This window comes from Micropterus dolomieu, linkage group LG19 (genome assembly GCF_021292245.1).
Source record: "Micropterus dolomieu isolate WLL.071019.BEF.003 ecotype Adirondacks linkage group LG19, ASM2129224v1, whole genome shotgun sequence".
Classification (NCBI taxonomy): Eukaryota; Metazoa; Chordata; class Actinopteri; order Centrarchiformes; family Centrarchidae; genus Micropterus; species Micropterus dolomieu.
Genome location: NC_060168.1, coordinates 24,283,286 through 24,296,767, shown reverse-complemented (window position 1 = coordinate 24,296,767; position 13,482 = coordinate 24,283,286). Strand labels below are relative to the sequence as shown.

General features: G+C 41.4%; 2 protein-coding genes across 2 annotated transcripts in view; both read left to right on the top strand.

Annotated features, from left to right (window-relative positions):
• Positions 1-543: 543 nt before the first annotated feature.
• On the top strand, positions 544-9,758 carry mcm7 (minichromosome maintenance complex component 7). The gene is made up of 15 exons (XM_046029720.1): positions 544-770; positions 3,110-3,189; positions 3,806-3,970; positions 4,164-4,288; positions 4,434-4,614; positions 4,696-4,833; positions 4,939-5,088; positions 5,295-5,409; positions 5,552-5,683; positions 6,130-6,213; positions 6,561-6,772; positions 6,903-7,168; positions 7,296-7,464; positions 8,494-8,603; positions 9,129-9,758. Exons 1-15 carry the CDS (start codon positions 740-742, stop codon positions 9,352-9,354), a joined length of 2,184 nt encoding a protein of 727 aa, XP_045885676.1. The 5' UTR covers positions 544-739; the 3' UTR covers positions 9,355-9,758.
• Positions 9,759-11,634: 1,876 nt separating this feature from the next.
• Positions 11,635-13,482, top strand: part of LOC123957293 (leucine-rich repeat extensin-like protein 2) — a 3,606-nt gene continuing 1,758 nt past the window's right edge. The window contains exons 1-3 of the mRNA XM_046029988.1: positions 11,635-11,663; positions 11,759-11,803; positions 11,902-12,062. Of these exons, the coding sequence (XP_045885944.1) occupies positions 11,651-11,663; positions 11,759-11,803; positions 11,902-12,062 (219 nt within the window). The 5' untranslated portion in view covers positions 11,635-11,650. The remainder of the gene's footprint in view (positions 11,664-11,758; positions 11,804-11,901; positions 12,063-13,482) is intronic.

Genomic DNA, 13,482 nt, shown 5'->3' with positions numbered 1-13,482 from the left:
ATTCATAAAATAAAACAAAATCATCATTTTCAGATATGAACTGAAATGCTGTATCTTCCCACAGCCTAGTATAGTAACTATTTCTAAAAAGATTAGGCACAATATAAGTTAGTGCAGTACAGGTGACATTACTAATCATTTACTACTTTTGTTACAGGATACAGTTTGTGTACAAGTTTTAATTTGTAATTAAGTATTTGTGAGGAAACTACCTACATAACTTTTTCCTACCAGTATATTGTTTATGTTTTCATGTATATTTGTAGTTATAATAAGTGTCACTATAAAGAGTTTACTGTGTGTGACATATAATTGGGGAAACGTTTAATACCTGAGAGTTTTAACAGGTTTATCTTGGCCATGTACTACAGTCTGTTTGAGTTCATCCTTGGGTCACTTGGATGTATGAAATCCAATCATCGCCTTTCGCGCCATTCCTGACTAACAGAGCGGAAGTTTGCCGAGTCACGTGACACGCAATCGCCCGCAACTTTCGCGCCAGACGAACAGCCCGCCTCTCCCTGCGGAAAGAAGCGACATGATTGGCTGCTGCAGACGTCAGACTCGCGCCACTTCTTGCAGTGCCACCGGGGAGAACCGCAAGCTGCAAGTGAATGAATACTGCTCTCCCGTGATAGTGAAGTGACCAGAACGTAAATTTAAAGTACACTTTGGTTAGTTGATACCTTTTAGGATTTCGGAATCAAGTCATCTCACCTAAGGGTCAACGTCTGTAGCCATGGCTCGTAAGGATTATGCGGCAGAGAAAGGTAACTTTCAGTCACAGTAACGGCATGGTAGCAACAGGTTGACGTAAATGACTACAGTTTGAGCTAAATGTGTTCTCTAAAAGCCTGCTTGGAAACGCAATTTAGTTCATGTATATCATGTAGTGCTTTTGGGTATGAAGTCGGTTAATCTAAACAGTCTTAATTTATTTGTGAAGCAATATATTCAGTCGCTCATCTTGATAACTTTAACGTAATCTAACGTTACCCCCTCGTTTTGCCCTCTGCATTAACTTACCGTAAACCACAAACCTTGAAGTTGTGCATGTTAGAGTGTATGGGTATAGTTTAATAAATCCGGGACATGTACTTCAAAGTGGCAACATAACTTATCGGTAACTAGTTAAGCTTTCTCTGTGAACTTGTGACTACACGGTGACCCGGATGGATCCGCTTAAACAAAGGAGCAGGCGCCACTGTGCAAGCACATGTCTTAACAAAAGCTTTACACCAGTTAAAGCATTCAGGACTGAATTTCAGTCAACCGTATATAACTTTTTAGTGAAAAGCTGGTATCACTTGGTGTTTTTGGTTCTTTAAATGTGTAACGTTACCATTTTAACTCTGAAAACACGACCCCAAGGTAAAGGAATATGAGAATAGTCGTAATTTAAGACATCCATCGGCATGACTTTTAGATGCGTTACATCAACACTATGGATATAACGTTATTAGAGTAACGTTAGCTTGTCAACTGTTACGCGATAACGTTGTTATAATTATTTATAAACTGTGAAACCCTGCAAGTAAACGAATAAGGTTTACCAGTGGTATTCAGCACTCTTTTACCTTTTTATTCAAAAAAAACCACAAGGCCGATATTAAACTACTGTTTTAGGCATTTTAAACGTCCTGACAACAAGTCTTCACTAACTGCCACTTGCTGCATCAACCTACGTCACGTTAGCATGCAAGCCAGTTAGCTAGCTCTTTAGAGCTGACTGTCAGTTACACAAGTTAACGTGCCATTTTGAACGGTTTTAATGAGGTGCCAGTTGGAAAGTCTGCTGGTGGCCTCATGTCTTGCTAAAAGGTACTTCAAAAGGCTGGTTAATGTGGGGGTTTGACTCCTCCGTGTTTTGGACATAATCCTATTTTGATGATATGGAAATAAACAAACTGGGCGTCGAAAACGTTTTTGTTTTAACGTTAGACACGCAAACTACTAATATTCAAAACTAAACGGCACAGGTGCGTTACGGTTAACATTAATGGACATTTGTAACCTGGCGTAAACATGTGTTTGCTTTAAAAATCAGCTACTTAGGTTTGCTAATATGACTCTGTAAATTATTTGGATATTTATTTTACCTTTCACTTAAAACCGAAACTTTAGTTAACGTTACCTGAGCCATCTTCTAATCTGTGAATTCAGTAGCCGCATCACACTAAGTTAACTGTCTGGTTAGAAGTTGTAACGTTACTTGGCGTGCATCGACAGTCGGAAATCTTTAGCGTCTATCAAAGTCAGCGACCTCTTACCGCTTAGTGGTTATGTTAGAGCACTAGTGTTAACTAATATTGATGGAGATGTCTGTGCTCAACACAACTCGGCTAAGCTAACGTTAGAAGATGGCTGGCCCCGGTTTGAAAACAACAGACAGGACTATTTTCAAGAGCGGAGGGGCCGCGGAGGGATATCAGAGTGACGAGCCACAAAAGCCATGTGCTGCTTTGTTTACAATAACATCATCGAACACAGAAATAATAAACCAGAGATGCAGATTTTCTGCTACATCGTCAAAGTAAGTGGAGTACTTTAATTATCGTGCTAGGAGTAGTTTGATTTCTTGCAACGAGGAATAAAATATTGTTAGTTGTGGCTCTTTCGAGAAGTGAGGGATATTTTCTCAAAAAAAAATGGACACTGAACTGAGCGCCTCTGTTGTATTTACATTCCTACCCCGGAGCTATCTGCTGCGTAACGTCAGTAATTTCTCTGGAAAACTATGCTAGATGGTGCACTCGATTGGAATTTGGTTCCTGTAGTACATCAGTGGCAGTTTGTGCGCTACTGTAGGTAATAGTGACTCATCGAGATTACAGGATGCCATGTTACTCAACAAAGGGGTCGTCGCAGGACAACAAATTAGCTCCTAGTCTCTAGGCCCACTGGTGGTGGTGTCAACATTTTCAACAGCCTTTAAACTTAAAAAAAAAACAGTTAATATTTAATCAAACAAATGGAAAAGGTAACATTGATTTCTTTGTAGATCTGTATCTAACAACAAATAATCTCCACCCAGTGTCTGCTTGATGTGGCCTGTGTTTTTCTGCTGTAAAATAATGCTGGAGGAATCTTTTTTGTTGTTGTTTTGCAGACAAATGCAAAAGGTTCCTGCAGGAGTATTACACAGAGGATGACAATGGAAAGAAGGTGTTCAAATATGGAGCTCAGCTTGTAAGTATATTTATGGCTGTTTTGGCCTTGAGGAATGTTGTTGACTGAAATATAATATGGCCATTTTCACTCAAAAGTCAAGGAAAAACTAATGGGGTTGAAGAAATATTTGCTGATGAGCGGTAGCATATTGATGGTAATTAATATCTTATAATAATTTTAGACACTCTGTCCTCTTGGACTGTAATTTCAGTTAGTTGTTGCTAAACTGAATGTCTGCAAATCTAGAAGGTGAAACACCTCAAGTGGTGCCTTACATGTTCTTGAACAAATAGTTTTTGTATAAAATGTCATTTTAGGGGTAACGCTGTTTTATGGGTTATGAACCTAATTTCCTGAATCTCTTAGGGATTAATACAGTTCTTTCTTATCTACATTTGGGCTGTCACACCAGGGTTACAATTAGCCAAAACATCCCTGGTTTAACTAATTCAAGAAAGGGACCTTTTTATTGCGCCTCCCTCAATCTATCACTATTGCAGTCTGATAAAATAAAGTAGCAACTTGAAGATCACAGCTGCCTAAGTTTGTGTGTCAGTGTCATTGTTGAGCCATATCTGTGCTGACAAGGTGGTGTAATTAAGTGGATCGACTAATGACTTATCTGTGTGTACAGGTGGCGCTGGCCCACAGGGAGCAGGTGTCTGTCTTTGTGGAACTGGATGATGTGGCTGAAGAAGACCCCGAGTTGGTTGAGAGCATCTGTGAGAATGCAAAGCGCTACACGGGCCTGGTTGCTGACGCTATCCATGAGCTGCTGCCAGAGTATAAAGAAAGAGATGTACGTATATGTGCACAGTTGAGCCTGTTTTAAACAAAGATAAGGGCTTTTGATTAGAATGACCAGTAAAACAATCAAGTCCTTATCATGATTTTCTAATTGTATGTAATGTGTCTCACCTAAAACCGAAATTAATTCCCAGCACTAATGCATCCATTGCATGCCTGTTAAATACTTCTGGTTGGCTTACTAGGTTGTGGCCAAGGATTCCTTGGACGTGTACATTGAACACAGGCTGATGATGGAACAGAGGGGCCGCGACCCTGCAGATACTCGAGACCCTCGTAACCAATACCCACCTGAACTCATGAGGAGATTGTAAGTTAATCCAGGTTTTAGTTTATTGATAATGGAGCTTGGGTCAGTATCAGTATTTCAAAATTCTTCTAATAGAGTAAATATTGCGCATGTATTTGCATTTGAATACGTTTTTTTTGTATTGAGCTTTAGCTTCCATCCACAGTGAGCTGTACTTCAAGCCTCCCAGCACTACTAAACCCAAAGTGGTGCGTGATGTACGAGCAGACAGCATCGGACATCTGGTGACTGTTCGAGGCATAGTGACCCGAGCCACTGAGGTCAAACCAATGATGACTGTTGCAACGTACACATGTGATCAGTGTGGGGCTGAGACCTATCAACCAGTAAGATTGGTTTTTAGTCTGATAATCATTTACATCCTGTGACAAAACATGTATCCTTCATCAAGTCTTTTTGGCCCTCAGATCCAGTCTCCCTCCTTCATGCCCCTCATAATGTGTCCCAGCCAAGAGTGTGTCACCAATAAATCTGGAGGTCGACTCTACCTGCAGACCAGGGGCTCCAAATTTGTCAAGTTCCAGGAGCTGCGTATTCAGGAACATGTGAGGATCAATATGAAATAAAACGCTCACTCACGGTTGCCATGAATTTTATTGTTGTGAATTCGGCATGTGTCTATCTTAGGAGTTTCTTCTGTTGTCCCACAGAGTGACCAGGTGCCAGTCGGTAATATTCCAAGGAGCATGACGGTGTACGCCCGTGGAGAAAACACTCGTCTTGCCCAGCCAGGAGACCATGTAGCCATCACCGGAGTCTTCCTCCCTCTTCTGCGCACAGGCTTCAAACAGGCTGTTCAGGTAGGAACGCTTTGGAACTTAATTTTTCACTGTTTTAACCCACACAGCACCCAACCTGATATTCTAATCTATGGCAGGAACTGCCATCGGCGTTGATACGCAAGATGTGTGTGGGTTTTTTTGTTTTTGTCTTTTGCTGTACATAAGTTGTCCAAGGTCCTAAAATACATTTGTCCCATTGTTTTTTTTGGTTTTGGCAATTTCAGGGTCTCCTGTCAGAAACTTACTTAGAGGCCCATAGCATCACACTCATGAACAAGACGGAGGATGATGAGCTCGGCAATGAGGAGCTGACTGACGAGGAGCTGCGCAGCATCACAGGTTCGAGTCTGAGTGTGTGATGGCTGGACTTCCAATAAAATTAGACTATATAAACCTGTATGAATTCCAAAGCCTGACAACCCTTTTTTTATTTTTTCCCCTTCATTCTTTGAGTAACTGAGGTGATTGTATTATGTTACAGATGAAGGATTTTATGAGAAACTAGCCGGCTCAATAGCACCGGAGATCTATGGACATGAAGATGTAAAGAAGGCTCTGCTGCTGCTGCTGGTTGGAGGAGTGCAACAGGCACCTAAAGGAATGAAAATCAGAGGTGAGCACTGACTTGAGCCCTTTCATCTCTTACTAAACAGCAGACAATCAGAGATGCGTTCAACTTAGAGTAAAACATCAATCGTGATCATAACCCAACAATACAAAAAGAGTTAATGCTGTTGATTGCATCCCTTGAAATATACTTGGAATGTGTTTCCTAAAAGGACTAGGCAATTCCTTCTTTACAGTTCTCTCTCCTCTTACCATGGCAACAATAGCAGTGATGATTAAAGTATATATTTAAAGGTTTGCCAAAACCAAATAATGCACTATTTAATATTATAAAGTTAAGGTTAGGATGATCACATTGCAAATTTTGTACATATCACCAAACCTTATGTCCTGTGTGGAGCATTTCTCAAAAATAAAGCATTTGCCTTAATGAAATCTTTTTTATTTATTTTATTTTCAACACTCTTCCTGTTTTGGCTCTTCCCCCTTTAGGCAACATAAACATCTGCCTGATGGGAGACCCAGGAGTGGCCAAGTCCCAGCTGCTGTCCTACATTGATCGTCTGGCTCCTCGAAGTTAGTAGAGTAAAAGTCCAGAATCTAGTTAATAATTTATCCAGTTGGGCATTTTCTTTCCATTAGGGCAGACATAGTAAAATATTAACTTTTGATGTGATAGACTAGAGAAGAGTACAGTAAAAGCAGTTCATGTTATGCCAGGTTTAGACGCTAGAATGAATAGAAAACCACAAAGTAGACAAACTATAGTGTACACTATTATTAACAGCATCATACCAGTGTCTGAATGTCTTAGTTGGATAAAAACCTATTAGGCATTGTATGCAATTTAAAAGCAATGTATTATACCCCTTCACCCAGGTCTCATTTGATATCTTTCTCTCGTCCCTTCCTCTGGTCTTCAGGCCAGTACACAACAGGTCGTGGTTCGTCTGGTGTCGGTTTGACTGCAGCTGTGATGCGTGACCCCCTGACTGGAGAAATGACCCTGGAAGGTGGAGCCTTGGTGCTGGCTGACCAGGGCATCTGCTGCATCGATGAGTTTGACAAGATGGCTGACGCTGACCGCACAGCCATTCACGAGGTGATGGAACAGCAGACCATCTCCATCGCTAAGGTAAAGGGAACAGCACTTGTTAATAACTGGTGTAACTCCACTGGTGTTTTTAATAAGGCAAATTAGTTGAGAAATTTGAATGTAATGCCTGTGTTACATCTCCACTAATATTTTTTTCACTCCTCTCCAGGCCGGCATCATGACCTCCCTCAATGCCCGTTGCTCTATTCTAGCAGCAGCCAACCCCGCCTATGGTCGCTACAATCCCCGGAAGAGCATTGAGCAGAACATTCAGCTGCCAGCTGCACTGCTCTCCCGTTTCGACCTGCTTTGGCTGATCCAGGACAAGCCAGATGCTGACGCTGACTTGCGTCTAGCCCAGCACATCACCTATGTCCACCAGCACTGCCGCCAGCCGCCCACTCACTTCACCCCCATTGACATGAAACTGATGAGGTGATGAAGATGTTTGTTACGAAGTTAATGCAGATCATTTTATATTGTTAAGGATATTGAAAGACATAAGAGTTGTCAAAACCAACTATGCAATATTGTCTTAAAAAAAAAATGTGAATCCCTTCAGGCGTTACATCGCTCTGTGTAAGAAGCGGCAGCCTGTGGTGCCAGAGTCCCTAGCTGATTACATCACTGCTGCTTATGTAGAGATGAGGAAAGAGGCCCGAGTCAGCAAAGACACCACCTTCACCTCTGCCCGTACCCTCCTATCCGTCCTCCGTCTGTCCACTGCCCTGGTGAGAACTACACTTCAACTCCAGTGAGCTGTGGGTGGCTGGAAACTTTCACAAGCTGCTTGCAATAACTTTAAATTCTTTTGTCAGAAATAAGAAACTTATAAACTGATAAATATTCAAATGCCATTACATGTGAAAGGTGCCAACATTTAATTATTTGTTGTTGGAGTTAAAGTACAGCCTTTTGTCTACATATATAGTCCAGTGTGGGATAAAGTGCTTACAGTGCAGGTAGTGATGATAACCTGACCTACTGCAGTGTGAGCACTTCTTTCCCACGCTGAACAGCAGATCGTCAGTTTACCAAACACTTGGAATACGGTCATCATGATATCAATCAGATGGACAGATGTATACATGTATTTGTCATAACATATTTTGTTGTAGGCTTTCTGCTCTGGTGTCATCTCTTCCTCAGGCTGTCAAAAGTGCTGTTTGTGCAGGTAGCAGTCATCCACCTACTGCAAAACCAGCACTTCAGGCAGACGGGAAGGCAATGTGCCTCACACAAATGTCCACAAGGGGGCAAACTGCAACCATCCCTGTGTGGAAAAACTGCTGAAGTTGCAGTACTGAAGATAGTGAAGAATGCATTTATTTGCACATCGACTGAACTATTCATGAGTGAGCTGCAGAAAGGTTTGTCTGATCCTGGCCAGCTTTGCAGGGTGGGCAGTCAGCCTGTGTGCGTTAGGAGCAGCTGTGCAAACCCATGCAAAACTGACCATGGCCTGAACAGTCATCTGTGTGTTCTACATAAAAACATAATCTTCAAAGAATTTGGGTTCTATTGTAGCATTTTTGTTTTCATTTCAACCTGTGAGACTAGCTGGTGTTGAGAGGCGGAGACTTGGGCAATTGCCGGCCATCCCAAAGGGCATTGCACTTGTCTCGGTCTGACAGTGCCGGCACAGCGCAGCCTTCGTAATCAAGACGAATCTGTTGATAAACTGAACTTCCTTCATCACGCACATTTTATTTAAAATTATTTACATCTCTATCCCAATCTCTGATGTTGCCTTTCTGCAGGCTCGCCTACGCATGATGGAGACTGTGGAGAAGGAAGACGTTAATGAGGCAATGAGACTGATGGAGATGTCAAAGGATTCACTACAAGCTGACAAGGCCAGCAGCACAAGGTGAGGGTTAACGCCGGAACCTCAGACTTAACGATGACATTCGTTCATCCGCAACTTCACATAACACGAGTGACCGGATGTCGTTTGACCCAGAATCCCCTTTTATGAGTTTCTCGTATGCACGTAAGAGTAGCTGCATATCCTGGAGGAAGCTGTAAAATTTCTGGGTTTTTATGGAGCTCTTTTCACACAGCAGCATGTTCACTGAGGCAGACTTCAAGACTAGTGATGTGTTCCATATGCTGCTCTTTTTATAACGATGTGAGAGAGAGAAAAGCCAGGTTCCTACGACGCTCAGTTTGTTTATTTGCATATCATCATGTGCCAGACAGACATGGTAGCTTCTCGTCTAACTTCCAGCTAGAAAGTGAAGTAGTACATTTCCGAAAGTGTCAGACTATCCCAAAGAATACTTTCTACAGCTTCCATTTTAAACATTTAATTGCCCTCAACTCAGAATAAACAAAAGGTAAACGGGAGTCTCCTTTCAAAGTCTCTAACCAACTCTTACTACTTTGTGTTCAGGGCTCAGCGTCCGGCCGATGTCATCTTCTCTCTGGTGCGCGAGCTTGCCACAGAGGGCGTTGCGGGGCGCGGTGGAGCCGGTGGGGTGGTTCGCATGGCTGAGGCTGAGCAGCGTTGCATCTCTCGTGGCTTCACCCCCGCTCAGTTCCAGGAGGCCTTGGAGGAGTACGAGGAGCTGAACGTGTGGCAGCTCAACCAGGCCCGTACCCGCATCACCTTTGTCTGAAGAATCTGGGACACATCTTCATGCACGCTGTGTTTCAGCCACCTCAGGGGAAAACTGAGGGCTTTCTGCAGATTTATATTGGAGTTCATCATTTTTCCTCCTACAGCATTTTGTAACACAAGTCGAGCAGAACCTGGACATTTAAGCATGACTATCTTGCAAGAATTCCTGCTGTTGGAGGTCCATAGCTTTTTATATTCCTGTTCACCAGTAAATGTCTTGTAAATATGTATGTCAGAACTTGGTTGTGTAGCATTTGCAGTTTAGAGCTTAAAGCTTCCAGTTTCTTTGACGCGGAGCATTTCTGTATATTTTATACGCTGTAATGCAAATCAGGCAAAATAAATTAACGTTGAGCCTTGTATTGTGACAGATGGTTATAATAAATTGATGGTTCGATACTATGATTTGTGGTTGATTTGTACTCCTGTGCAAACGTGAAATGGTATGAAGTTCAGTTGCTCCACAATCACCCCTCAACACCTGGCTTGTTACTGGAGAAGCCTTGATGTAATTGCTGCTTGAAGTAGCTCCTTTTTACATGTCTTGCTCGTAAAACATCCTAACATACAGGGTTGCAGCTAACAAGTATTTTCGTTATCGTTTGGTCTAATAAAATGTAATTTCCTGAAAGTTTTCAAATAGGTTGTTTTGTCCAACTAACAGTCTAAAATATAAAGACCATTCACTTAAGACAAAGAAAACCTTAATCTTCACTGTTAAGATGCTGGCACTTGACAAAAAACTAGTCAATCACCAGATAATTTTCTGCCAACCAACTGATAAGTTAAAGAACCAACCACATCTGTGAACATATTACCGTCACCACAACACTACCTCCTCCTCATGGGTGAGAAAGTTACAGTTTGATGGAAATCTGGTGCTCCTGTGGGCAACCCAACTAGGATTCAAATCATATAGATGATGCATTAGACATTTTAAGTTCATAACAAGTGAAGAGCACTTTTCAAAACTATATAAAAGTATAAAATAAAATGCATTAAACAATACACAGTAAAAGCAGGAAGGAACTTAAGAAATGTAAAGACAGATAAATACAAACTAAAATCAGGAAAGGCTCTCCTGTAGAAGTATGTTTTAAGAAGGGAGTTCACTGACTAGTATGTTATTATGACAGCATCCTGTAAGAATGCAGCCTTAGTTTAGTTTAAACACTTTAAATGTAATGGAGAACATGCCAAGACAAAGAAGCCTCTTCTTTCTCAGTTAGTTGATAAGCAGCTTTCCAAAACTGTTAGAAAAGCAGGTGTTCTCCAAGGAAAAAAAGGTGTTTTTAGAAATCCCTAACAACTCATACATACATTCATTTAAGGCCAACCTGGTTGCCATCTATGATTTTTTTTTTTTTTTTTTTGGCTGAGAGAGTATGTTAGTAGGCAGTATTTTCCCCCACAATTGCAGTTGTCCCAGCAGGCGATGCTTGCCTTCCAGACTTAATGGGGGAGTTTCCATTTGAAGTCTGTTCTCTTTATGGCTTTGCTGCTTAAAGTGCAAGGGCTTTTTTTTTCTTAATTGGCGCCAAAGGCTCCATAATAAACGGTATTAAAAGAGGGGAGGAGACAAGATTTTGACTCAAAGTCAGTGGAGTCCTACTGGACAGGAGATTATGTTTCAGGGGGTCTGACACAGAGTGGGGTATTTAACTCACTCAGCCCTGTTAGTGCTGTGAAGACAGCCTCCTGAGCCAGGTGAGTAAAATCTGGTCGGATGATTTTGGTCAGTGCTGGTTAATTTAAATAAAAACTGCATTTTATTCAGTTAAATTGTATAATTTCATCCACTGTAGGTGCTTGTTTTATATTTCAGTGTTTATTTAGAACCAAGGTAGTACAACATGGAGACATATAGCATCAGATAAGAAGGTATAAGAAACACACACCTAGTAGGAGCTTCATTAAGATGAACTTTTTTCTTGTGATACTGTGAAACATTAATCTTATGAAATGTTGTTTTCTAATCTATTAAATGTTTAAATTTAGAGGAAATAGGCCTCAATTTCAGTATGAAAGTCTAAAATGAGAAGGACAAAGAAGTTACCTACATATCCTTTGAAATTAGTTTTTCACTGTGAGGATTGGTGTTTTAATATTGGGAAATTTGTTTTTAAAATGACAAATTATATTTCTTGCTTTTGTAATAAAATAGCAGCAATTTTGTGAGAACTGTCCCTTTCTCCCCTGAATGATACAAATCTATTTTTGCTTTGAAACATTCTGGATGGCAGGGGTTCAAGATGATTTCCTCATTATGGTCAGCGGGGGCACTCTGCTGTCTGATGCTGCTCCCAGGTCAGTTGTGATCCTTTATTGTATGACTGCTTTAACAACAATGTGTCAAAAACATGGTAATCTACATCTATCCAATGATTTGTCTCCTCTTCCAGTACTGCTGGAGGCCAAATCTCTGTTAAACTCCATCAAGCAGGAAGGTAACTCAAGATCTGGAAAAACTTCAACATGAACTGAAATAAATGTTAAATAGTACTTTGTCTTTTAAGGGACTGAGATTCATCTCCTCTGTTAACAGAAATGGTCCCCGTCAGTGAAATGAACATTGACTTAGAGAAAGCAAACAGCTTTCTGACTTACTCAAGACCTAAGCGTAATGTGGATGCCAGGTGGTACAGAGGAAACCCAGACTTCCAGGCTTACTACCGCTACTACAGCAGCATCGGACACACTGAGGGGGTAAGAGACCATATTATAAATCTATATTACTTGTAAAGATATGAAACTTTATGTAAAGAGAGACACTTTCTGATTCTGGGAGTTTCCCAGGCAAGGCAAGGCAAGTTTATTTGTATAGCACATTTCATCAACAAGGCATTTCAAAATGCTTTACATAAAACACAAAAGCATAAACGGAAAGATAACATTTTGAAACAGAGTCAAATAGAAAATAAAAACACCAGCTAAACCTATTTATTCACCCATAATTCCAATGTTTTTGTAATTTCTATAATAGGTGATGAATAATCAGGGTTTTCATCTTCCATTGTTTTGCTATTTCGATTTCCCATCACTCCAGTGAGAATCAAATGCCTTACTCTGATAGTATGACTTCCATCGTAATTACAAAAGCAGAATGTATCCTACAGCAGAATTCACACTGTGTTAACTCAGTGATTCTAGACAGTAGTCAATATCTGGAAACACGCGACTGGGTGCTTCAGGAGGTTGTTATTTGACTTCCGGGCGTCCTTGTGTGAAACAAAAAACATTCCCATATCCCAGCAAATCAAAACACATTTAACTTTATTTATTGTCTGTGAGGCAGAATCTTTTGTCTCTGCTGTTTAAAGCTACAAACACCCTAAAACAATTATAACACACAGCAAAAAAACAAATTTAACTGATTTAACAAGTGACCATCACATATTGCAATCACAGACCAGCAAAGTACAATCAGATTTCTGCTGATAACCAGTCCAAATTATTAGATCAATTACTGGATCATGTTACATTACATTTATTCATTTAATGAAACGGTTTTATCCAAAGCGACTTACAATTGCTATATTGGTCAGAGTTTGAACGCCTCTGTAGCAAGTAGGGGTTATTACCATCACCTCAACACTACCTGTTCTTCATGGGTGAAGGGTCTTGCTCAGGTACACATTGGTAGATGTGTCACAGTGGGTTCACAGGGGAACTGAACCCTGAAAATATGTCATGTTTTAGCACATTAGTGTCTTACCTTTAATTTGTCTGTTTTTTCCCCACTACCTTTCAGCTCTATGAGATCGACAAGCTGCGGATGCTCTACCAGCAGATGAGGTACCTGGAGCACACCTATGGCCCCAACGCTTCCTATTTCCAGAGCAAACTGGGAGTGCCAATGATCATGTGTGACCCGGCTACAGACAAGAAGTGCAAAGTCGCTCCTCCTCCTCCTCCAATAAAAGGGGTCCCAAACCCCACAGAGCCCCCAGCAACCCCTCCTCCTCTTCCTGCTGCTCCATCAATTTCCCAGGCTGATGTTCTCTACTTGTGCAACCGTAAGGACCCCCTCTGTAAGCCCCACATTGTCTATCTGCCCACCGGCGCCGTGCCTGTGCTCTGCGACCCCCGCTACCATCCCCCCCGCCCCCCCCCACAAACCCCCCCC

What these genes read in the sequence shown, in the direction of transcription:
- mcm7 (XM_046029720.1), top strand. Translation starts at nt 740, where the DNA reads ATGGCTCGTAAGGATTATGCGGCAGAGAAAG. An exon ending in GGATTATGCGGCAGAGAAAG is followed by an intron (nt 771 to 3,109) that starts GTAACTTTCAGT and finishes GTTGTTTTGCAG; the next exon opens with ACAAATGCAAAAGGTTCCTG. An exon ending in AGACCATCTCCATCGCTAAG is followed by an intron (nt 6,773 to 6,902) that starts GTAAAGGGAACA and finishes ACTCCTCTCCAG; the next exon opens with GCCGGCATCATGACCTCCCT.